The following is a 24,824-nucleotide window of genomic DNA, read 5'->3' on the forward strand; positions in this document are numbered from 1 at the left end:
TCAGGTAAAAAAGAAAAGAAGAATTCAGCACACATAAAGCAATGACTTGAAATTACCTGCTACATGGCAATGGATGATATGTACTTTATCATCTTACTACAAGTAAACTAAACCTTATTTCCCCACATATATATCATGGTGGACATCATTATAAAAATTTCACCAATGTTTATCAGAACTAAAATCTCAAGCAATTTGCACACTATTAAGCAGCCTTCAGGGTGAGGATGGAGACTGTTTTGATCATGCTCTTAACACATTCTTCATAGAAAGCCGAAGGTAGAGACAGCATATCCAGAGGTAATGTGATTCAGGAATGTTACTTACTTACTTAGATTTCATATTTCACTTGCACATCTATTTTATTTATTTATTTATTTATTTATTTATTTATTTATTTATTTATTTATTTATTTATTTATTCATCTATCTATGTATCTATTTATTTATTCATCTATCTATCTATCTATCTGTCTGTCTGTCTGTCTATCTATCTATTTATTTATTTTGACCAGAAAGGATTTCACTGTGTGTAGCTCTGGCTGTCCTGGAACTTGCTCTGTAGACCTGATTGGCCTCAAACTCATAGAGATTCACCTGCCACTGCCTCCTGAGTGCTTGGATTATAGGTATGTGCCATCACCACCCAGCTCTTACTTATATATTTAAAAAAACACATGAGGAGGTGATGAAAGACAGGAAGCAACCTGTGAGCCTTTAATTTCTTATGGTCAAGTCCACCTTGTGCTTTAAAGATTGTATTAAATAGTGTCAAATAGGTAAGCATATTATTAATACAATTAAAACATTTGTTGAGTAGATTCTCTTCTCTGGTATGTCTTTTTCATATAAATCAGTGAACTTAAAGATAAATAAGAAAATGAGCAGAGTTATTGAATTGTGCATGACATATAACAATGTATATGACAGCACAATCCCCCAGAAATGCCTCTCAGTGCTATGTATGTACTACTTGTGATTGCTGAATTTATTCTTGCTTATTTATCAAAAAAGTTTTCTTAACATAATTGCCTAGGAAACTCGTTGTTGTTAGTCTATCCTGCTTTATTTTTATGTTGTCAAAACAAGCTTAGAAATCACAAAACCTTGTGTGGATTCTCACACTCAAATGATAACAATTTGATATGTTGCTCAATATTGTGTTCAACTTCATTTGACCAGAAAATAAAAGCTAATACTAGGGACCTTAAAAATACCAGAGGGCTCTGGGATTCTTTACCAATATACTCTATAAAGCACTATCATATTGAATTTACAATGGTAAAGGACTCAATTATTTTCTAAATCACTATGGTCCAACAATAATCAGAGATGTTTTAGATTTCTGTGTAGACATCTTGAATTCTCTAGAGATCATGAAAAGTATAATCTAACCCTTATTCTCAAATGAATAATTTTTTAAAATTATGCGTATATTATATATTTGCTTTTGTGTGGAGGTATATGCACATGGATAAAGTGTTCAGGGAGACTAGAAGGTGTCAAGTCCCTGGAGCTGGAGTTACAAGCAGTAGTGAGACAAGTGACATGGGTGAAGTGAACTCATTATTGTCTGTAAGAGCATAAGTTACTCTTAACCACTGAGTCACGTCTGCAGCCCCTGTGAAGAGAGAAACACAGCTCTGATAAGATGGAAATGAGCCGGTTAGGAGCATCTACTGACAAATATATAGATACTTTATACACTAGATGAGCACTCAAGACCTAGTAAAGTTGTCTAATAATTTGTTTCTGATAGCCATATACAGAGTCATCATATGATGTAAAAATTTCAGTTAGATGACCAGCTATAAAATCTGCCATGACAGATCCCGTGTCATACCTTGTTGACCAAGATGTGCTTGCACAACCAGATTGTGTCAAAGCAGGAAATAGGGAGAGTTCATACAGACAATTCTGACTCTTGCTGTCACCACCTTTCTTCTTCCAGCAGATCAGACCCCTCATTCTGCTCGGACACCAGCAGTAAGTAGCACTCTGCTATTTTAAAGTGAATCTCCTGAGGCCAGTGCATTTCTAACTCATCAGCAGTAAAATGTTATAGTTGGTGATTGCATATCTGGACTGTTGTCAGTCCCTGCTGATAATTTTATTGAATACTTTTTAAAAATTTAATCTCTAAAGCTAAGTATACATGATTTAAGTAGCTTATTTTAATCTGGAAATTCTTTTTTTACAGAGATGTGAGAATGAATATCTTTATTCTAAATCATAAACAATATCTGTGACTTTCTAAAGTAATTATATTAGAGGTACCTTTAGAACTACTATTTAGGAGTGCAGGATTTTTTCTGTGCACTAATGCAGATATTATTAGATTATGGATGAGAAGTTAGCCTTGTTAATGATTTCAAATTGTCCAACTCAACATTATAGCTCCAAACTTGAAATAAATGAGTTATTGGTGATCATTAGAATATATAACTGGTCCATAAAATATACTTAAGTCAAGAAGAAAACAAAACATTTCATTTTTCTGATCATAGGTGAATATACTTAGGTAGCTTGTAGGTTCTTTATATGTATAAATTGTGTGTATATCTTATATGACAAAACAGTTTCCCTCAGAGATATTTGCATTTGGGGCAGACAGGGAATGATTCTGGAGAATATTAGGATATAATGATACTACTTAATATTAATTAAAAGGGACTTATATGACTTTGGGGAAGATTGTAATTCCAAAGGATATATATTCATACTTTTCTTCATATGTTTAAATGATGTACTTGCCTAGTCGACATCTGAACCTACAGAGTCTGCCAATCCGGCTAAACTTGTGATGTTGGATTAAAAGCAGTCAAAGTTATGATAAGTGTCAGTCATGAGAGCTATTGATAGTAGACTGCTATGTGGTAAATCTTAATCCTTCAGGTGAGACAGCTCATTTTACAAAAGACAGAGATAAGCTGCATAAGTGAGTGCCAGAAATTTCAAGTATTGTAGATCAGTTACAGCTCAGAATTCCGGTGCCACTGCTTAGCAAATTCAAGGAGCAGGGGTTTTAACTCTTGGGAAATGAAAAGAGAGAGAGAGAGAGAGAGAGAGAGAGAGAGAGAGAGAGAGAGAGAGAGAGAGAGAGAGAGAGACTGCTTTTCAGAAACTGAAAAGGTGTTGTTCTTACAGGATAGTTGTCCAGATTGTGTCCATAATGACTTCTAGCAGTTCTGTAGAATTTATATTCTGTGCTGACTACTTCATAGCTCAGAGAAACATGACAAAGCATCCTGAGTGATGATTGAATATGACACTGGAGTTTAGAAAATATTACAGTAGATACTCAGGAGAATGTGACTAGTTATCATGTGATTCTTCCAGTAATGCACTCACCCTAGGCACCTCTGTTGGAGTTTGATTGACATATTTCCTTGTCTGCATAATCCTCTAAGCACCCCAGTCTCTGTCTCTTGGAACTGAAGGCTTTGAGGCCACAGAGCCAGTGCTTAGATTTCAGTTGTGCTCCCAAAATTCTTATGATGCATCAGTATTAAATCTCTAACCCGATATTATTCATTTGTAAAGTGGGATATTGAGTCACAGTATTTAACTGCTCAGTTCTTATGAGTTTTAAACAAAACCCAAAGAGAGTCACATAACAATTGACACCAAACATAGTCTATGCTATTTTGTGTGTCTAAATTGGGGCAAAGGGTGCTTTGGGAAGTTTTGTGAACATTACCTATTTATGAATTTCTTCATTCTATATAGACCTTTATTAATTGTAGAGTAAGAAAAATTTCTTACTGGTTAGGAGAAATCATTAAATGCAAGCTGTAGATGTAGCAGAATGTCTCAGTAGAGAATACACTTGCTATTCAGGCATGGGTGCCAGAGTTTAAATGACCAGAATCCATGTAAAAGTCAGATGGGTGTCACTGAATGCTAATAACTTCAGTGAAAGCAGAAGGTAGAGACAAAGAGTACCCAGAGCAAGCTGTGCAGCCAGACTAACTGAAAGGGTGAGCTCAGGGCTCTCTGACAGATCTTATCTCAACTATAAGGTAGGGAGCAATTGGGAACACCTAATGTCTGCCTCAGGTCTCCACATCCATGAATATATATGCATAGCAGCACACAATCAAGTGTGTGTGTGTGTGTGTGTGTGTGTGTGTGTGTGTGTGTGTTTGTGTGTGTGTGTGTGTGTGTGTGTGTGTGTACATGAGAGTGTATTTTACTTAATACCCTTAATAAGAGAATATGTTCCAAATTATTTAAATGGTTTCCCTATTGTTGGACATGATATTAATTTATCATACATTTACCATTATATGTAAAACATGATGATGAAGGTCTAAGATTTTCAAGGTTCAGTCTTGGTATTATGGACCAGGTTTTGAGAATACATGTGTTAATATGCTGTGCACATGAGCCAAGTTAAGGACATTGATGTAAAACTATGAAAAGAGTTGTGTGTGGTAATGTACAGATATGTCTCAGGACTTGAGATTCTGAGGCAAAGGTGTATGTTTGAAGCTAGACTTAGATACATAGTGAAATCTTGTCTCAAAAAGAAAAGAAAAACTTTCAATGAATGAATAACAAACATTCTATAATAGAGTAGGCAGAGCTTGCTATCGAACTATTGCTTATCAAACAGTGGTTAATCTTGTCACAGCAGTGCCATGTCATGGTAGTAGCTGGGTGCTTTTGCTACTCTTGAAAGGACAAAGGAAGAATTTCTAAATTTCTAGAATCTGAAGAGAGGACCTCCATGGATTAGAGTTTGAGTCTGGATAAGATGCTAATAGCCTGGATCACTTGTAGGTGCATGCTTTGGGGAGCTTCACTTAGGCACTTTGTTTTATTTCTTATTGCACCAGCTGGCAGCAGGCTTCTTGAGTTGATTTTATTATCATTTTGATGATATAAATAGTATGTCCACCTTCTTATATTGCTAGTAAATCCTGGAAATGGATCTCATTACTTCCCCCATACCATCTGTGTTACTCAGAACTCCTTGTACTAAATATTAAATGCAGAACTTTTTTCTCTTCCTTGTTTTCTAGACATGATATTATTCCCACTGTTGTTGTTCCTTGCTGCTGTGTTACCCCCATCCGTTCTTCGAGAATACTATGAGGTATGGGTAAGGTTTAGTATCTTATCAGAAAAACCTAGGTAACCATAAAGGCTAGGGAGCTATCAGATCACTCTTCAAAACTCTGGAAGGCCAGAGTGTGGAGTAAGTCAATTTGATCCTTAGCAATACACACACACACACACACACACACACACACACACACACACACACACACACAAGTGGTTAAGTTTATCTACTATGCAAACAATAAGTATGTTCATGAGACAAATTGTTATTTATAATATGTTCTTATGCTTAGACAATCCCAGATGAGGCTCAGTCACCTTTTTTAATGATGGAATGTGTAGTACCAGAAAAATACTCTCCCCTTAGTTAGAAAGCTACGAAAAATTAGAAGCATTGGGGATTGCTGTAGACTTCATTCTCATCTTTTGGCTTCTGCATTGAAGACTAATAGAATTCCTCAAGAGTTGCGAGTGCCAATAACTGGTAAACCTGTTTTGGAATGTAAGTTATATGTCTTTTGTTAACATAATCAAATTAATAACCTGGAGATTATTATCTAGGTGTTATCTCAAGTTGTTTGCATTCCCTGTTTCCTTGTTAAATTGATTGTATTTTACAGAACTTTTGAACCATCTATTCTCTTTCCCTTCATCCCTTCCCCCTCTCTCCTCACTTTGGTCTATTGATACTTCTTTATAAATTTTCAAGATCTAATAGCAGAGACATTCAAGCCTTGTTTTATGAATGAAGGCTTCTTTGAGAGTTACCATGGAGAACTGATTCATCTCTCGGTGTTACTTATTGTTGTTTCTCGTGGTTTTTCTTTGTGGTGTTGTAATTGTTAGGGCACCTTTCTATCCAAAACAAATGCTTTAACATCTTATACTCACATTTCAGTGTTTCTAGTATGATTAACTTTAAATCTGTACAACTTCCTGTAAAGGAAATGTAAGGTCATGTATTGTTTCATGAAATTTTTAGCCACCACAGAAGGTTGCATAACAAGCAAAAAATAATAATGGCTTTCTCAGAAGCCAAATATATTGTCTCTAGAAATAAAACATCTTTAGGTAGTGTTTTCAGCTTAAAAGGAAACATCTGGGGGTGAGGGGTTGGAGAGATGGCTTGGTGAATAAGAGCATTTATTGCACTTGAAGAGGACCTTTTGGTTTCTAGAGTCCACCTCAGGTGGCTTACATCCACATGAAACTCACACTCCAGGGAATATGATACTCTCTTAAGGCTTCTACTGGCACTGCACTCATCAAAACAAACCCATATTCAACTCAAACATATACACTTCATTTAAAAAATGTTTTAGAAAAAGATACCATTCCCTTAATAAATAAATATCTGGGGATATTGTTACTTTACATTAAAATAAAATGGGAGAATTTTCAAGCAATGACTTTAACGTGTACATCCTTTCTGCTTTAGATATCAGTAGCTGTGAGAGAGCTCTTGGCACAAGGCTTTCATTAGTGCCATCAGAACATAAGACATTAAGAGAGATGAACAAGTCACACCCACTGGCAATGCAGTGTGACTAGATCCATGAGTGCAATGTCTGCAGAGACTTCAGGGAAGTAAGACTGCAGGAAGGAGAAACAACTGAGCCCAACACTGAGATAAAATGTATGTGAGGGTCAGTCCATCAATAGTTATGTTGTAACATCTTGACTACACTATAAGACAGCGCATTTTCGGGTATGTTTGTATCAGCAAGTGGCTCTTATATCTTTGCCAACTCACGTAATATCACTACATCCACCTGTCCCACACATATGCAAAAAATGTAAAATTAAATAACAGCATCTGAGAGAACTTAACAGGCTTATTGCAGTCCAGTGAAATGTAAAATCAATAATGCTCAACTATTTTCAAGAACCCATTGTCTCCAAATTGACTTGGATGTTCTATTAGATAAACCTGTCTTTTGAGTGATCACAAAACCCTGTTCCATATAAAATTCTCAAATGCACACATGTATTGGCTAAGGGCCTACGCATTATCACACAAGCTTTCAAGCTCCTGGTCAGATGGCTATTGCCTCTTAAGGTCTATAGTAAATTATTTGTCTTCATCCTTAATACTCCCTTGCTACGGCCTAATTGTGTGTGAATGACTTAAATCTCTCTTAAATCAAAATTGACATTTATAGCCTCAGAAGAGTTTTTACTTTGATATGGCATAAAGTCATTTTATTCTCAAAATTTATATTTAAAGTGTTTCTAGTGAAAAGTCATAGATTTTCTTAATTTTTTTATCAAGACTTAATGACTAACATTGTCCTGACACTTTAAAAATGATGTTCAATCACCTTAGACAACTTATTCACTTTTCTATGCAACCTTAACATACACTAACATGACTTTAATTTTATTTCCACTCAGAATATGAATTTTGAGGATCTGACCACCACTAGAGTGTCAGTCCAAGAAGAGATTGTAAACAAGCACAACCAACTGAGAAGAATGGTTTCTCCCCCTGGTAGTGACTTACTAAAGATGGTGAGGGCTCACAACAGGACAGTGCATTTGGAGAGCTGTGTTTGGAGCCTGTGGATAGCATCTGGCTTCTGCTGTGTGCTCTAAGAGGGTCTGCCTCTATTCTAGCTTCTCTTTAAAAAAGTACTCATTGTTTTGTTTATGTGCATGTGCATGGGTGTGTGTCCATATACTATGGCATGCAGAGCCTGAGTTGTTTCTCTACTTCTCTACTATGTTTAGTTGTGCAATGGTCAGAGTAGAATTCATTAAATTTCTTTTATAACAGTGACTCATTGGTATTATGAAGCTGTATCAATTATAGTGACTGAACTAAAATCAAATCTTTTGAGTTTGGTCTCCAGTGAAAAGCCACTATGTTATTTTGGCTCACTCTTTTTTCCTAAGGTCAGAACATTTTGATCTTTCATCTAAATAGTCTGCTCTCTGGATCCTGATCCCAAGTCCATGTGTCTCTTAAATTTTTTTAATGAGGTAAAAAATGAAGCTAGGATTTATGAGGCAACTTCTTTCAGCTGTAAAAATAGTCTTAGTTTTTCAACATGGTTAGTGATACTTGCTCTACAGCAATTACTCAGTCTTTAATGATTTCTGTTTTGATTTCAGTAAGTCATTAGACCATTAAAGGTTTTAGTATTTTTTTTGTGGCCTTGGGAGGAGAGACTACTTATATTTATTTAGTACAGGACAGTCCATAGATAAAAGGGAGTATCTTTGGACATAGGTTATGAAACTACTAAAAAGATAACTGTTGGGTACTAAGAAGTACTATAGAAGGCATGGGAAGTGGAAGAAAATAGAACATGTGTGACATCAAATGGAGGATGTGGGTGAAAGGGCATGCATGGGATGGTGGGCAGGATCAGGAAGATGGGGGCAGGAAAACATGCAAAAATAAACTTATTTATAAATGTCAGCAAGAAATCTGATAATATACATGGTAACATAAAAATTTATACATATACTATATTATATATTGATTATGATGAAAATCAGAAGGTGCCTACAGAAATTTTGCAGTGATATCAGCCTGTGTGCAAAGATCATGTGACTCTGAGGTTGAGTTATCCCATGGCTATCTTCTTTTTTTTCCTCTTTAGCAATGGAGCAATGATGCCCGAGTGAATGCACAGAGGTGGGCAAGCCAATGCTCTTACCACCACAGTCCTGCAGATTCCAGGACCACCAGTATGTAAACTAAAAGTCACTTACAAATGAATGGAGAGTCACACAGGAAAACCCATTTTCTCATAGTGTGCTAACAAAATGTTGTAAATGAACACCCTTTCTGATAATGCCTTTTTTAAAAAAAGTTAAATATCTCTGGGGCTGAGATAGCTCTGAAACTCTCCAGTTTGTGCTTATTGGATGTTTTATATTTGACACAAACTGTCTTTCCTGAGGCCAGTTTTGTGCCTAGAAAACAGTTTACAATTGAAGTGTCTCCTTCTGTGCTTTGAAGATTAGAAACTGATGTCTGGATGAAAATCATTACTAATTATGGCTTATAAAGAACATTTGAAATTAGAATTTCTTCTTTATTTTATCCTATTAAGGTTTTAATTATGTGTATGTGTGTCTCTGTGTATTTATGTGTGCATGTATGTAAGAATGCTTCTACAGGCCAGAAGGAGGCACTAGACTCTTTGTAGCTTATAGGTTACAGGTGGCTGTTACAGTGTTGTTGTCACAGGTGGTGGTAAGCTACACTGTATGGATGTTAGGAGATGGATTCAAGTCTGCTGAAATAGCAAGGTATACTCCTACATGTTCAGTCATTTGTCCAGCACTCTGACATTAGAATTTCTGTCTTTAACCCAGTTATTAATGATGTGGCTTTTTGTGTTTCCAAGCTATCTTTTTAATTATAAAAATATATTTAATTTTATCAACAAATTCTTCATTTTTTCTCAAGAAATATCAAATATCTTGGTATTTACATTTACTATTTACTTTATTATTTTTGGTGGGGAGAAGACAGGTCTCACTGTATATCCCAGCATATCTTCAAATTTCTGATCTTCCAACCTTAGCTTCCTAAGTACTGGGATTTTGTGCATATTCCACCAATGTGTGTGCACCCAGCTCTTCCTTCATTTTTTGATATCAACTTATGAATGCATGAAAGAACATATTATGTTAAACTAAAAATAATCTATGAAACAATATTTACATAAGGAAGTGTAAAAATGATAACAAAATTAATAAATAGACCATGAGATAATATATTTCGTAAAACACTAAAAATGATCACCTTTGGCCCAAATTAAACCTAATAAATCAATAATCTCTTTTAAAGGTTTTACTTCTTAGACATTTCTAATTTAGTAACATAATAACTAAAAGTTAATTTAAAAGGCCACAATATTCAGTTAAAGTTTAAAGTAATTTTTTATTTACAGAGCTTGATAAAAAATAGTAAGCTATTTTGGGGGATTAAAAGATGCTTTTTTCCCATTCTTTGAAGAAATCTGCCCCATGAAGTTTTAATGTTCTAGTTAAGACATGACTGTAACATGAATTGCTAAATGGTCTTATTGATAAAATATGGAGTGAAAGCTGAAAGATCAGAGAGCAATCCAGCCATGTCTTACTTCTAGGAAATCCTCAGCCAAAGAGAGAGCTACTTCCTGTACACTCATGCCTAAATATCTTTCTAAGCCCTATCATCTTACTTCTTCTCTCCACCTAATTACATCACTTCCTCTTACCACTCAGTTCTATCACTTCCTATCTGTCTGCTTAAACCTCCAGTCCTCTATGGTTAACTAGCACTGGGTTTAAAGGCGTGTGCCACAATGCCAAGCTCTGTTCCCAGTGTGGCCTTGAACTCACAGTGATCAGGATGACTCTCTGCCTCCCAAATGCTAGGATTAAAGGCATGGGCTACCACTGCCTAGCCTCTATGCTTAACATAGTGGGTAGCTTTTCCCTTGAGCTTCAGGCTAGCTTTATTTATTAGAGCACAAATAAAATATCACCACAGATGACATATACTTTGAAAATATAATCCCTTCTGTTTTGTTTGCTTTGTACTTGTAGTTTTTAAAGAATGACAGTGAAAAGGCTCACCCAGAACAATAATCCTAAATATGTACAATTGTTATAAAAAAAAATCTCTAGCTACACAGGAGAGAAGTGAAAGGAGTTAATCTTGGTCTTCTTTAAGACTGCAAATCCACATTTGGTACACATAAGGCACAGGCATGCACACAACACATACACATGTACACACAGGTGTGAAGAATTTAATGTGTAGAAGAATGAGTTTGAGGAGAACTGAAGAAAAGACTTCTCTATCTACTTAGTGCTCATGGTGTTTAGCACACACATGTTGAATACCTATGGCTACTGTTCAGCTAAAGGTTCATCAGATCTGAATCATGTTTCTTATAAAATATTCAAAAGGAACTGTGAGCAATGTCTTTAAAAAGCAGGGATACTGTGCACATGTGTGTGTGTGTGTGTGTGTGTGTGTGTGTGTGTGTGTGTGTGTGTGTATGTGAGTTCTTCTTTTTTTCTTTATTGCTGTCTTTGTGAGTGGTCTATTTTTTCCTCAGACATAAGATGTGGTGAGAATATCTTCATGGCAAGTTATCCAGCATCATGGTCTCGTGCAATCCAAAGCTGGTTTAATGAAGCCAAAGATTTCAAGTTTGGTTCAGGCCCAAATCCATCTGATGCATTGGTTGGACATTATACTCAGGTAAGAAAAATACTCTCTCTGTTAGTGCTAGGCAAGGAAATATTTTTAATTACTTGACTGATTTAAATAAAGAATTTCAGGGCAGAGAGTTTTTATTTTCTTTTTGATACATGGTCTCCCTATGTTGCTCAGACTGGCTTTGAACTTCCTGCCATCCTATCACATTCTCCCAATTTCAGCAAGTATATAGAAACTGTACACCTTGGGGATGATCTTGAGTGGTTGGTTGTACATTGGTTTGACACTCATTGGCTATTTGAGCTGCCATCTTTCAATGGCTTATCTAATCTTTGTAAGGGAACATACTTGATTTTTTTTCTAACCATAACTTCTTGGCTTAAGTACCCAAGCAGGGGTAATGGCCTATATTCTAAGGCACCTCCCCAGACTTTAACAGGACTGTACATCTGTTCTGTATGGCTCCTGAGTGAAAAGGGGAAAGGTATCCTCTGGACTTTTATTACCAGAAACACTGACAGCTACCTTCCTTCTGGAACTAAAGGCCAGGGCCTTGGGCTCTTTCCTATAAAAAAAAAAATGACTCATTTAGCAAGAATTATAAGATTGTGGCTCATCCTGTCCACTATCAAAGATGGCCTTCCAAACCTAGGAAGTAGGTGATATGGGGATCCTTCTTGGCTGGGTAAAGAAAAGATCCAGTTGTGGTACAGGCATGGGGCAACTCACAATCCCTGACCTGATCAGATCCTGCAGGCTGAGAGACTTGAGCTGAAACACAATTTTAGGAAAGAACCAGGATGTCCAAGGCCAGAACTCCACACAGAAGCATCTACCACATACAACTTCTAGGAAATATGCTGAGTGTCAGCCTTCCATCAAGCTGAACCGTCAAGACTTTCAGCCACTCATGATCCCTGCCCACACAGAAAAAAAGATACTCATGATCAAAGCTTAGAGTATCAAACTGAAAAATCTCTTCTGTGATACTGGGAGGAAGTTCTGGTTCATCTTTCAAGGACATAGGGCACTTGTTTTTGCAAAGGCACTTCAGAGTACTCACCAGCAACATCTTGGTCAGTTTGATGTCTGACCAGGAATTGACCTAATATCCAGGTTACCCTCTAGCTGCTTATGGTCACATGCCTATAGGGCTGCAAGTGGTGTCAGATAAGTTATACCTCACACCAGGGTCCTCCTGGTGTCTGTAGATTCTTTGATGCCTTTCATTTTGACTCAAAGCTCTTTGGCCTCATCCCAGCCTTCTGTATCCTCATCATCATGGAAACTGTCAAAGATGACAAAGAAGAAGAAAAGCTTCTCAGAGTTGGGGATGAAGCCACTCTCAGCCATCATAAACTCCTCTGAGTGCTTCCTGAAAGTTTTTCAGACTAGCTGACCAAGAGTAGCTCCTTAGGGATGTTCTAACATCTGTAGTTTGATTCAATCACTTAAATATATCTATAAGGTTTATAGAAACAAAGAATACCAGTGGTGTTTTTAATTTTGTATTTGTTTTTCTGCATTATTTTCCTATATGACCTGTGCCTTGTCTTCATCTCTGGGTGTATAGGTTGTTTGGAATTCATCTTTCCAAGTTGCATGTGGAGTTGCTAAGTGTTCTCACCAATTATTGCAATTCATATATGTTTGTCACTATTGTCCTCCGTAAGTATCCACTTCAAAGTTCATTTTCAGCAATGTGCAATGCAATTTGACATTTTAAAATTATCATAGTATAAAACCAAATTAAAGATATATTTTGTACATGGAGAGGTAAATAAAGACTTAAAAATATTTCCTAGAGTTGAAACTTATTTAATTAAATCTTTGAAATGTCCATCTCATCAGTTCCAAATCACCCTAGGAAGCATTTTCCTTATCTTTAAAAATGGTTTCTCTTCCCTCCTCCATTGCTGTTTTCTGGACTAATGGTGACCTCATGAAGACCCAGGTATAAAGACTGTGAATTCATATTGTCAGTTCATGCTATGTTTAGGCTACAAAGCAAACTTTTAATAGTAGACCAGGAGTGAACATGAATGAGTGACACAGGTTAGTGATTGTGGGGCTTCTAATTAATTGATCCTACTCCTGATAGATTATTGTATATGTTTATTTAAAATTTAATTGTTGAAATGCAGTAGTAGTTCACACCTTTAATCCAAGGACTTGAGAGGCAGAGTCAGGCAATCTTTGTGAGTTTCAGGCCAGCCAGGACAACACAGAGAACAGTTGTCTCAAAATTCCAAAAGATAGTTTGTTTTATTTTTTGTGAATTTCATATAGGAGTACTATATTTCTATCATTTCCACACTTACTTCTACTCGAAATCTTCCTATCCCACATTTCCTCACAAATTCATGCTCTTAGCTTTGTTATTACATGCACAAAGCCTAACATGGACAAACATACATGCAGATGCAATTAAAGTATTTTTAAAGACAAAATCAGTTAACATTCAGATTATGAATATATATTCATTTTTTCACGGGAATTTTTTAAAGAGTTCAAACACAGCATAGAAGGGAAGTGAATTTCTGGCTTTACAATAAAGATATAATAAATGAGTTTTTCAGAATTTGAAAAATAAATTCTAAGGAAAAAGTGTTAAGATTTTAGCTTTCTTAACAATTTGAAATATATTAAGGACCTCTCAAAGAGCCTTTGAAGTTTAAGACTTAGTGAATTCTTATAGGTATAAGGTAGCAACATAGGGCTATAGAGATGACTTAGTGGTGTAGAATTTTTGCTGTTTTTTCAGAGAATCCAAGTTTAATAGCCAACAACCACATCAGGTGGGTCATATCTATTTTTAACTTTAGGACTAAGGGCCTCGTTTGATCTTTTTGGCTGTGTAGGTGTTCACATGCATAAATAAAGCAACAGAAATTAAGCTTGGGAAAATAGCAAGCAGGATACTCATTGTTACAGTCTTGCAGAAAGATAAAACCATTGGTTATTTTCTCCCTTGGCAGCTTACATAGCATCTTCTAATACTATGAAAGCTAATCCGCAGGAAGGAGGTTTCCAGGTCAATTCCAGTTTAATTTCTCCAATTCATGTGTCTGAAGTTGGTGATGTTTTTAACAATAGGCTCTTATCTTCCATTTCAAGGAGGCAACCAAGGGTGATAATAAAAGGCTATATTACCCTGGATAAGGAGCTATGGGTAATCTAATGGTGTTAAGAAAGGATCAGTTTTCTTCATGGAGGAAACTTGGCACTTTCAGAGTACTGCACCCTTCAGATAGTTTATGTAAAGTGTTTTTCCCATTAATATTCTCATTTTGATAAGCATAGGAGTCTCAAACACACATGCTACCATGAGAAAATCCCAAACATTCCTAAGCATTAGGACTTTCACTATTTTACACTAAATACCTGAAACTCAGTACATCTTCGGTACCTCATTTACACTAAAGGAATCACAGCATTTTCTTGTATCTAACTTTCTCTATAGGAAATATATTTTAAGCTAAGCAGAATTCTTGTCCTATGTATTTCCTGTTTCAAACAGCAAGCTCATGCTCTAAGGACAGATCCTGGTCCCACAGACTGGGTGCCTCCCAAGCAGATCAAGCTATTCAATTGTCTCATTTATCCAGAGGGCCTGATCCAGCTGGAGGCTCCACAGCCTTTGGTTCATAATTCATGTGCTTCCATTCGTTTGGCTATTTGTCCCTGTGCTTTTTCCAATCTTAGATTCAACAATTCATGCTCTTGCAGACCCTCCTCTTTCTCCACAGTTGGAAACCTGGAGCTCCACCTGGGGCCTGGCTGAGGATCTCTGCATCCACTTCCATCAGTTATTGGATGAGAGTTCCAAGACGACTGTTAGGGTGTTTAGTCATGTGATCACCAGACTAGGTCAGATCAGGCTTTCTCTCGACCATTGCCAGCAGTCTACAGAGGATATATCATTGTGGATTTCTGGGGACCTCTCTAGCACTTTGCTTCTTCCTGTTCTCATGTGGTCTTCATTTATCATGGTCTGTTTTTCCTTGCTCTCCCTTTCTGTTCTTTATCCAGCTGGGATCTCCTGCTCCCCTAAGCTTTCTTTCCCTCAAATCTTGCCCTTCATTACTCCCACTGTCATCAAGGTTGTTCATGTATATCTCATCTATTTCTCTGTCATTGGGTGATCCTTGGGTCTTTCCTAGGGTCCCGTTTTCTAGATAGCCTCCCTGGAGTTGTGTAGCAGTCTAGTCATCTTTGTTTTACATCTAGTATCCTCCTATGAGTGAGTATATACCATGTTTGTCCTTCTGAGTCTGGGTTACCTCACTCAGGATGATTTTTTTTTCTAGATCCAATTATTTGCCTGCAAACCTCATGATGTCATTGTTTTTCTCTGCTGAGTAGTACTCCATTGTGTATATATACCATATTTTCTTTATCCATTCTTCAGTTGAAGGGCATATAGGTTGTTTCCAGGTTCTGGCTATTGCAAACAATGCAGATATGAACATAGCTGAGCAAATGCCTTTGTGGTATATGCCCAAGAGTGCTACAGCTGGGTCTTGGGGGAGATGTATTCCCAATTTTCTAAGGAAGCGCCATATTGATTTCCAAAGTGGCTGTACAAGCTTGCATTCCCACCAGCAGTGGAGGAAAGTTCCTCTTGCTCCACATCCTCTCCAGCATAAGCTGTCTTCAGTGTTTTTGATCTTAGCCATTCTGACAGATGTAAGGTGGTATCTCAGAGTCATTTTGATTTGCATTTCCCAGATAATTAGGGATGTTGAGCACTTCCTTAAATGTCTTTCAGCCATTTGAACTTCCTCTGTGGAGAATTCTCTGTTTAGTTCTATAGCCCATTTCTCAATTGAACTGTTGGGCATTTTGATGTCTAATTTCTTGAGTTCTTTATATATTCTGGATATCAGCCCTCTGTCAGATGTGGGGTTGGGGAAGACCTTTTTCCATTCTGTAGGCTGTCACTTTGTCTTGTTGACCATGTCCTTTGCTCTACAAAAGCTTCTCAGTTTCAACAGGTCCCATTGATTGATTGTTTCTTTCAGAGTCTGTGCTACTGGTGTTATATTTAGAAAGCAATCTCCAGTGCCAATGCGTTCAAGAGTACTTCCTACTTTCTCTTCTATCAGGTTCAGAGTAGCTGGATTTATGTTGAGGTCTTTGATCCAATTGGATTTAAGTTTTGTGCATGGTGACAGATATGGATCTATTTGCAGCCTTCTACACATTGACATCCAGTTATGCCAGCACCATTTGTTGAAGATGCATTCTTTTTTCCATTGTATATTTTAGGCTTCTTTGTCAAAAATTATATGTTCATAGGTGTGCGGGTTAATGTCAGGGTCTTCAATTTGATTCCATTGGTCTACATGTCAGATTTTATGCCAGTAACAAACTGTTTTTATTACTGTAGTTCTATATTAGAGCTTGAGGTCAGGGATTGTGAGGCCACCAGAGGTTGTTTTATTGTACCAGATTCTTTTGGCTATACTGGGTTTTTTGTTTTTCCAAATGAAGTTGAGTATTATTCTTTCCAAGTCTGTGAAGAATTGTGTTGGTTATTTGATGGGGATTGCGTTAAATCTGTAGATTGCTTTTGGTAACATCACCATTTTTACTATGTTAATCCTGCCTATCCATGAGCATGGGAGGTCTTTCCATTTTCTGACATCTTCTTTAATTTCTTTTTTCAGGGACTTAAAGTTCTTGTCATATAGGTCCTTCACATGCTTAGTTAGAGTAACGCCAAGGTAATTTATATCATTTGTGGCTACTGTAAAGGGTGATGTATCTCTGATTTCCTTCTCAGCCTGTTTGTCTATTGTATATAGGAGGGCTGCTGAATTTTTTGAGTTGATCTTTTATCCTGCAATGTTGCTGAAGGTTTTTATTAGCTTTATCAGTTCCTTCGTTGAATTTTTGGGGTCACTCATGTATACTAACATGTCATCTGCAAATAGGGAGAGCTTGACTTCTTCCTTTCCAATTTGTATCCCCTTAATCTCTTTACGTTGTCTTATAGCTCTGGCTAGAAGTTCAAGTACTATATTGAATAAGTAGGGGGAGACAGGACAGCCTTGCCTTGTTCCTGATTTTAGTGGTATTGCTTTGAGTTTCTCTCCATTTAATTTGATGTTGGCTGTTGGCTTGCTGTAGATTGACTTTCTTATGTTTAGGTGTGTTCCCTGTATTCCTGATCGCTCCAAGACTTTTATCATGAAGGGGTGTTGCATTTTGTCAAATGCTTTTTCTGCATCTAGTGAGATGATCATGTGGTTTTTTTCTTTGAGTTTGTTTATATGGTGTATTACATTGACGGACTTTTGTATGTTGAACCACCCTTGCATCCCTGGGATGAAACCTACTTGATCATGGTGGATAATTGTTTTGATGTGTTCTTGGAGTCTGTTTGCGGGAATTTTATTGAGTATTTTTGCATCAATATTCATGAGGGAAATTGGTCCGTAGTTCTCTTTCTTTGTTGCATCTTTGGTTTAGGAATCAGGGTAATTGTAGCCTCATAGAAGGAGTTTGGTAATATACCTTCTGCTTCTATTGTGCGGAACAATTTAAAGAGTATTGGTATGAAGTCTTCTTTGAAGATCTGGTAGAATTCTGCATTGAAACCATCAGGTCCTGAGCTTTTTTCGGTTGGGAGACTTTTAATGACTGATTCTATTTCCTTAGGGGTTATTGGACTATTTGAATGGTTTATCTGGTCTTGATTTAACTTAGGTATGTGGTACCTAGCCAGAAAATTATCCATTTCTTTTAGATTTTCCAGTTTTGTGGAATAGAAGTTTCTGAAGTATGACCTTATGATTCTCTGGATTTCCTCATTGTCTGTTGTTATGCCACCCTTTTCATTTCTGATTTAGTTAATTTAGATGCTCTCTCTCTGTCTTTTTGTTACTTTGGATAAGGGCTTGCCTATCTTGTTGATCTTGTCAAAGAACCAACTCTTTGTTTCATTAATTTTTTGTATTGTTCTCTTCATTTCTATTTTATTGATTTCAGCTCTCAATTTGATAATTTCCTGGTGTCTGTTCTTCCTTTGATACTTTGCATCTTCTTTTTCTAGAGCTTTCAGGTGTGCTGTTATGTCTCTAGTGTGAGATTTTTCCAACTTCTTTATGTTGACATTCAGTGCTATGAATTTCCCTCTTAGCACTGCTTTCTTAGTGTTCCATGAGTTTGGGTATGTGGTGTATTCATTTTCATTGATCTCTAGGAAGTCTTTCATTTCTTTCTTTATTTCTTCCTTAACCCATTGGTGATTCAGTTGAGCATTATTCAGTTTCCATGAGATTGTAGGATTTCTGTAGTTTTTTCTGTTGTTGAAATCTAACTTTAAACCATGGTAGTGCGACAGATCACAGGAGGTTATTCCAATTGTTGTGTATCTATTGAAATTTGTTTTGTGGCCAAGTATGTGGTCGATTTGAGAGAAGGTTCCATGGGGTGCTGTGAAGAAGGTATATTGTTTTTTGTTCGGGTGGAATGTTCTGTAGATATTGATTAAGTCCATTTGAGCCATAACATTGGTTAAGTCCATTATTTCCCTGTTAAGTTTCAATTTGGCCAATCTGTCCAGAGGTGAAAGTGGGGTGTTGAAGTCTCCCACTATTAGTGTGTGGGGTTTTATATGTGATTTAAACTTTAGTAATGTTTCTTTTACATATGTGGGTGCCCTTGTGTTTGGGGCATAAATCTTCAGAATTGAAACTTCATCTTGGTGGATTTTTCCTGTGATGAGTATGTAATGTCCTTCATCATTTCTTATGATTGATGTTAGTTTGAAGTCTATTTTGCTGGATATTAGGATGGCTACAACAATTTGCTTCTTAAGACCATTTGATTGGAAAGTCTTTTCCCAGCCTTTTATTCTTAGGTAGTGTCTGTCTTTGAATTTGAGGTGTGTTTCTTGTGTGCAGCAGAAAGATAGGTCCTGTTTTCATATCCATTCTGTTAGTCTGTGTCTTGTTATAGGTGAATTAAGTGCGTTGATATTAAGGGATATTAATGACCAGTGATTGTTCGCTCCTGTTGTTATTTTTATTTTTTGGTGGTAGTGTGTGTGTACTTCTATTCTTTGGGGTTTACTGGTGTGGTGTTATCTATTGCCTGTGTTTTCATGGGTGTATCTGCCTTCCTTAGGTTGGAATTTTCCTTCTAGTGCTTTCTGTAGGGCTGGGTTTGTGGATAAGTATTTTTTAAATCTGGTTTTGTCTTGGAAGGTCTTGTTCACTCCATCTATGATGATTGAAAGTTTTGCTGGGTATATTAGTCTAGGCTGGCATCCATGGTCTCTTAGTGTCTGCATTATATCTATCCAGGTCCTTCTGGCTTTCAAAGTCTCCATCGAGAAACTGGGTGTTATTCTGATGGGTTTGCCTTTATTAGTCACTTGGCCTTTTTCCTTTGCTGTCCTTAATATTCTTTCTTTATTCTGTATGTTTAGTTGTTTAATTATTATGTGGCGAGGGGACTTATTTTGGGGGTCTAGTCTGTTTGGTGTTCTATAGGCTTCTTGTATCTCCACAGGCATTTCGTTCTGTAAGGTGGGAAAGTTTTCTTCTATGATCTTGTTAAATATATTTTCTGTGCCTTTGAGTTGGTATTCTTCTCCTTCCTCTATGCCTATTATTTGTAGGTTTTGTCTTTTCATGGTGCCCCAAATTTCTTGGACATTTTGGGTCATGACTTTGTTGGTTTTAGTGTTTTCTTTGACTGATGAATCTATTTCTTCTACCTTATCTTCAACACCAGAGATCCTCTCTTCCATCTCTTGCATTCTGTTGGTTATACTTGCCTCTGAAGTTCCTGTTTGTTTACTCAGATTTTCTATTTCCAACATTCCTTCTGATAGTGTCTTCTCCATTGTTTCTATTTCCCTCTTCAGGTCTTAGATTTTCTCCCTTGATTTTTCATGGTTTTCATTCAAGGAATTATTGTTTTCTTCTGCTTTAATTGTCCTTTCCTCTACCTTTTTATAGTGTTCTTCCCATTTTTTGTTTGTCTGTTCCTCTACTTTATTTTTGATTTCTTCTATATAAGGCTCTAGCCTCTTCATGATGTTACTTATAAGGTTGTTTTCTTCTTTTTCTTCTTCCATTCCGTGATGTTCAGGTCAAGCTGTTGGAGAAGGGCAAGGTTCTGGTAATGCTGTATTGCTCTTTATTTTGTTGTATGTACTTCTGCCTTGATGTCTGCCCATCTCCTCTTGTGTTCGTTCTTGGTCTTGTCAGTGTACTTGGTCCAGAGATAGTTGACAGATTTAGGGAGCCTCTCTCTGGTCCATATGGAAGCTCTGGGCCAGATGGGAACGCTGGTCCAGATGAGAGTGCTGGCCGGATAGGAGCTGGGGTGCTGTAATCTGAGTCTCGGGTAGTCCCTGAGGTCTCCTTATTTTGTCCAGATGGGAGCTCCTCTCATCCAGATTGGAGTTCCTCTGGTCTCTGGTCAAGATGGGAGTTCCAGGGCAGGATGGAAGCTTGGGTCTGTTCTCTGATTCTCAGGAAGTGGCTGGGGTCTCCAGCAGATGGGAGTGGGGGCAGGGTGTGGAGACTGGAGTGCCTGCCTGCAGTCTTGGAAAAGGGAAGCCTTCCCTCAGGGCCTGCTGATTGGCAGGAAACTGGGGCCAAGTTGGTCAGGTCCTTCTGGCGTGGCCTGTATCCAGCGGTGGGACCCAGGCACAGTTCCAACATTAAAACATTTCTAAATAGTTCGATTCTTATTTACTCTATTTCAGTTGCTCAGGTTCTGAGATGAGAGTTGAGGGAAAAAGTGAATGTATTAAATATCCTATTATTTCACATCTGTATCTGAGTATTCTTGGGACATGTTAGGTTTTATTTGTATGGCATAACTAAAGCTTTTAATAAGAATCCATATACATATGGAAATATATAGAGATGTGATATATGCAAATATTTGAGTGTACAGGGAAAAATTAAAAGTATTTGATTTTTGCATTTCAATTTCAGTGGTAATTTTGCAAAAAGACAATACATTCCTTACACAATAGGACAACCATGTGCCCTTTGTCCTGATCACTGTGAAGATGGACTGTGCAGTAAGTTTTATTAACATATTAGTATAATAATATCTAATCTATTTTAAGATTTAATAGCATGGCTTCATTTTCAAGAGACAATAATGTACTTAACATCATGTTTGGAATTACAAATTTTCCTTTGTTTATGATGTATGTACTTTTGGCATTGAAAAACAGGATGCTTTATGTTGTTTAAGAAAACATCTAAAATCAGTGCATACTTATAACTATATTAGTATTATTGCTACTGGAATCTACAGAAATATTCCTGTGGCTATAATTACATAAATTTCAAGTGAATTTTCTCATCTTCAATAACAGTAAGATCTTAAGGTTGACATTTTGAGAAAAGAAAGCACTACAAATCTTAGTGGTTGAGACAGCAGTACACAGGTCAGCCCAGATAAGGAAGGAATATACTACAATTCTTTGCCCACCAAGGAGCTTAATACAATAAATTCCTAAGCTCCCCAGAGCATCATTTGATTTTGTGTTACATGTTTATTTATTTGTGAGTGGGTATTTGTGTCGCTCTGTATATGTACAGACACACGCATGTGTGTTATGGCTTTTGTGTTTGATTGTGTGTTGAGGTTAGAGGACAACTTGTGTGAATTAGTTATCTCCTTCCATAATAAAGGTGTGAGAGATTTCATCACAGGAAGGAAGTGAAATGAATGTCATAGTATCTTGTTTTTAGTATTATTATGAATATAAATACAAAGAATAAATGTAATCCCAACATTCTGGGCACAGAGGAAGGAGAATCAGGAGTTCAAACCCAAGTTGGAATATTGATCAAACTCCAGTTTAGCCCAGGCTACATAAAGGAACTGTGACAGCAATAAGGTATTTATAAAAATGAAAAATAACATCAAGGTTAATATAGAAAATTATTGTGCCAATTTGCTGTGATTATTGTGCATTCTTCAGTGAATTACAGAGTTCTTTATTGTGTATTTGTATAAATAAATTTCACAGTACTAATGATATTAAGATTATAAACTAAAAAAGGGAGAGCCAAATATTCACAGCTCTGCTGAATGTGACTTTAAAGGAGTCTGTCCTAGCAGTAACAAACAGCCTACTGAAAGACTTTAAACAGAAATAGAAAGGAAAAGACCTTCATTTTTATTTTAGCAGTTTTTAAAATTTCTTATTTGTGGTTTAGGCTGTTTTTAGTTTTGATTTAATTTAATTTTATTTATTTATTTTTTTTGAGACAGGGTTTCTCCACATAGTTTTGGTGCCTGTCCTGGATCTTCCTCTGTAGACCAGGCTGGCCTTGAACTCACAGAGATCCAACTCTCTGCCTCCCAAATGCTAGGATTAAAGGCTTTCGCCACCTCTGCATGAAAATGGATTGCAGAGAGAGGAGGTAGATACTAATACTTTTTCGATAACTGTGCCTGTTCAGTACTGATGAATATATACAAGTATATGGAAAGGTGTAAAGGGCAAAAAGGCTTTGTGCACACAGATAAGCATCAGGGAAGTCAGGAAAGTTAAACACATAGTTTATCTCTTCAGTGGAATTAGATGCATAACTGCTCTTTCTGGAATGTCAGGAATTACATGGTTTTACATCTTGATGAGACAGGATCCATTGTATCTCTCAGTATTTGTATTACTTATCCTAGACCCACTATCTGTAAATCTTCAGCATTGATTTTAGATCACAAAACCCGTTCTTCTGAATGATGTCACTTGTGCTTTACAACAGCCTAAGTGACTTCTATGTCAACTTAGGGCCTGGCCAATCCTAACACCCTCAGGAGATGTGTTTACTTCAATCATCTCCCTAGACCCTAAATCCTGGGCACTATCTCTGAGTCAACAGTACCCATTCTTATGAAAGAAGCCAGATATACTTTGTAAAGAATCTCAATGTAAACATGTCTTCAATTGCTGAGTACTTGGGACTGAGTTAATTGTTACTGGAAAACTTTTTTTCCCCCAAAAACTGTGTTGGACTTAAACATGGCTAATGTAAAATGATCTTGGCCAGAATCTAGAAGTCCTGGCCCAGCACCGTTACCATAAAATCAGGCTGACTTTCATTCTTATATCTTCATGGATCATATTTTTCCCCTGCTGGCTGGATAGCCTGCAGAGACCCACCACACAAAGTGAAAGAGGACTAGCCATATGCCTGTAGTGGTGCTTCTCTGGAGGTGGAATTAGCAAAGGTATATGATTGTATGGGCTGGATTTTAGCCTAGGCAACAAATCAGACTCTCTCTCAATAAAAGGTAGCAAAAGTACAGGGTATAAACAAGATATTTTGAATTATTTGGTAATTATGAATTTCCAATTCTCTGAGACTGGGTGAACTAATTGGAGGTTCATGAGCTGTCGATATACATCAAAGAAATGACAAAGACTGTAGGGTCATGAATTTCAAATGAGTTTTCTTGAGTTTGTGGTCATGCTGGACATTTCAATGTAATTATTTAATAATCAGAAAAATTTCTCCATTACCTTCTTTTCCAAGTCTCTGTTTTCACAAAATTAGCTCCTCTGGTATGAAAAACAGAATCAAAGTCTAGGGCAATCATGGACAATAGAACATTCTGGAACAATTTAATGGTCAGTATTTTTACATAAAGTGGTTGGCTGCTAGGCACAGTAGCTATACAACATATCAATGAAACTTGTTTTTCTGAGAATATAGAGTTTAAATATTAACCATAATCAGTTTTAGAAAGTACTTACATAATGACCAATATTTTAAATAGTGGGGTTCTTTTTTAATATTTATCTTTATTTTATGTTTATAAATGTTGGTGTGTATGTATGTATTTATGCACATACTTGTTAACCCAGTGACCATGAAAGACAGGATAGAGCATTGGGTCCTATAGAACTGTAGTTACAGGTGGTCTTAAGCCATGATTTTGATTCTGAAAATCAAAAGTAGGTTCTCTGCCAGAAGAGTAAGGGCTCTTAGTCACTAAGCCATCTTTCTAGCCTCTAATAGCTTAGTTCCTCAAAGAATCACTCAAGTTAATTTTTTCAAGCCTTTTGTGAGTGAAGAAATAATACATTAATTCATATCGAAGACATGTCATAAAGCTCTAGATTAAAGTATACCCATTCATTTGCTCAATCCCCTTCTCCCAATTCATATGTTTTATTTTGTCTCTGTTAATAGAGGAAAATAATAAGAAAATAATGAATATCTTTGTTTTTTTTTCAGTGAATAGTTGTGAATACGAAGATAAGTTTTCTAACTGTGCAGAATTGAAGGCTTCACTAACATGTGACTATCCAATGGTTAAACAAGAGTGCAAAGCTACATGTAACTGTGAAGGCAAAATTCATTAAATTTCCAGAACAAATGAACAGAGCCATGTGAAGAAAGACCACCCCTTCTACTTAGGCTTGTCACATTCCACTAGAAAATTAGAGGTATAGATACACTGAAATGACTCCAAACAGTAAACATTCCTTTCTTCTGTATTGTCCCATTTAGCAGAATTAATTTACATCCAAACATTCTAAAATACCATAATCAATAAAATATTTGGATCTTGACCTATGAATTCT

General features: G+C 36.7%; 1 protein-coding gene across 1 annotated transcript; it reads left to right on the forward strand.

Annotated features, from left to right (window-relative positions):
• The first annotated feature begins 5,029 nt into the window (after positions 1-5,029).
• On the forward strand, positions 5,030-24,602 carry LOC118569351 (cysteine-rich secretory protein 1-like). Its single transcript, XM_036167116.1, has 7 exons — positions 5,030-5,101; positions 7,462-7,578; positions 8,676-8,763; positions 11,136-11,281; positions 12,813-12,907; positions 21,205-21,293; positions 24,475-24,602. Exons 1-7 carry the CDS (start codon positions 5,030-5,032, stop codon positions 24,600-24,602), a joined length of 735 nt encoding a protein of 244 aa, XP_036023009.1.
• Positions 24,603-24,824: the final 222 nt, after the last annotated feature.

The sequence above is a fragment of the Onychomys torridus genome, chromosome 18 (assembly GCF_903995425.1).
Source record: "Onychomys torridus chromosome 18, mOncTor1.1, whole genome shotgun sequence".
In the NCBI taxonomy this organism is placed as follows: Eukaryota; Metazoa; Chordata; class Mammalia; order Rodentia; family Cricetidae; genus Onychomys; species Onychomys torridus.

Excerpts from the sequence above, each read along its gene's own strand:
- LOC118569351 (XM_036167116.1), top strand. The coding sequence starts at position 5,030 with ATGATATTATTCCCACTGTTGTTGTTCCTTGCTGCTGTGTTACCCCCA. Across the intron at positions 5,102-7,461 it reads TTCTTCGAGAATACTATGAG|AATATGAATTTTGAGGATCT; the intron begins GTATGGGTAAGG and ends ATTTCCACTCAG. Across the intron at positions 12,908-21,204 it reads GTTTGTCACTATTGTCCTCC|TGGTAATTTTGCAAAAAGAC; the intron begins GTAAGTATCCAC and ends TTTCAATTTCAG.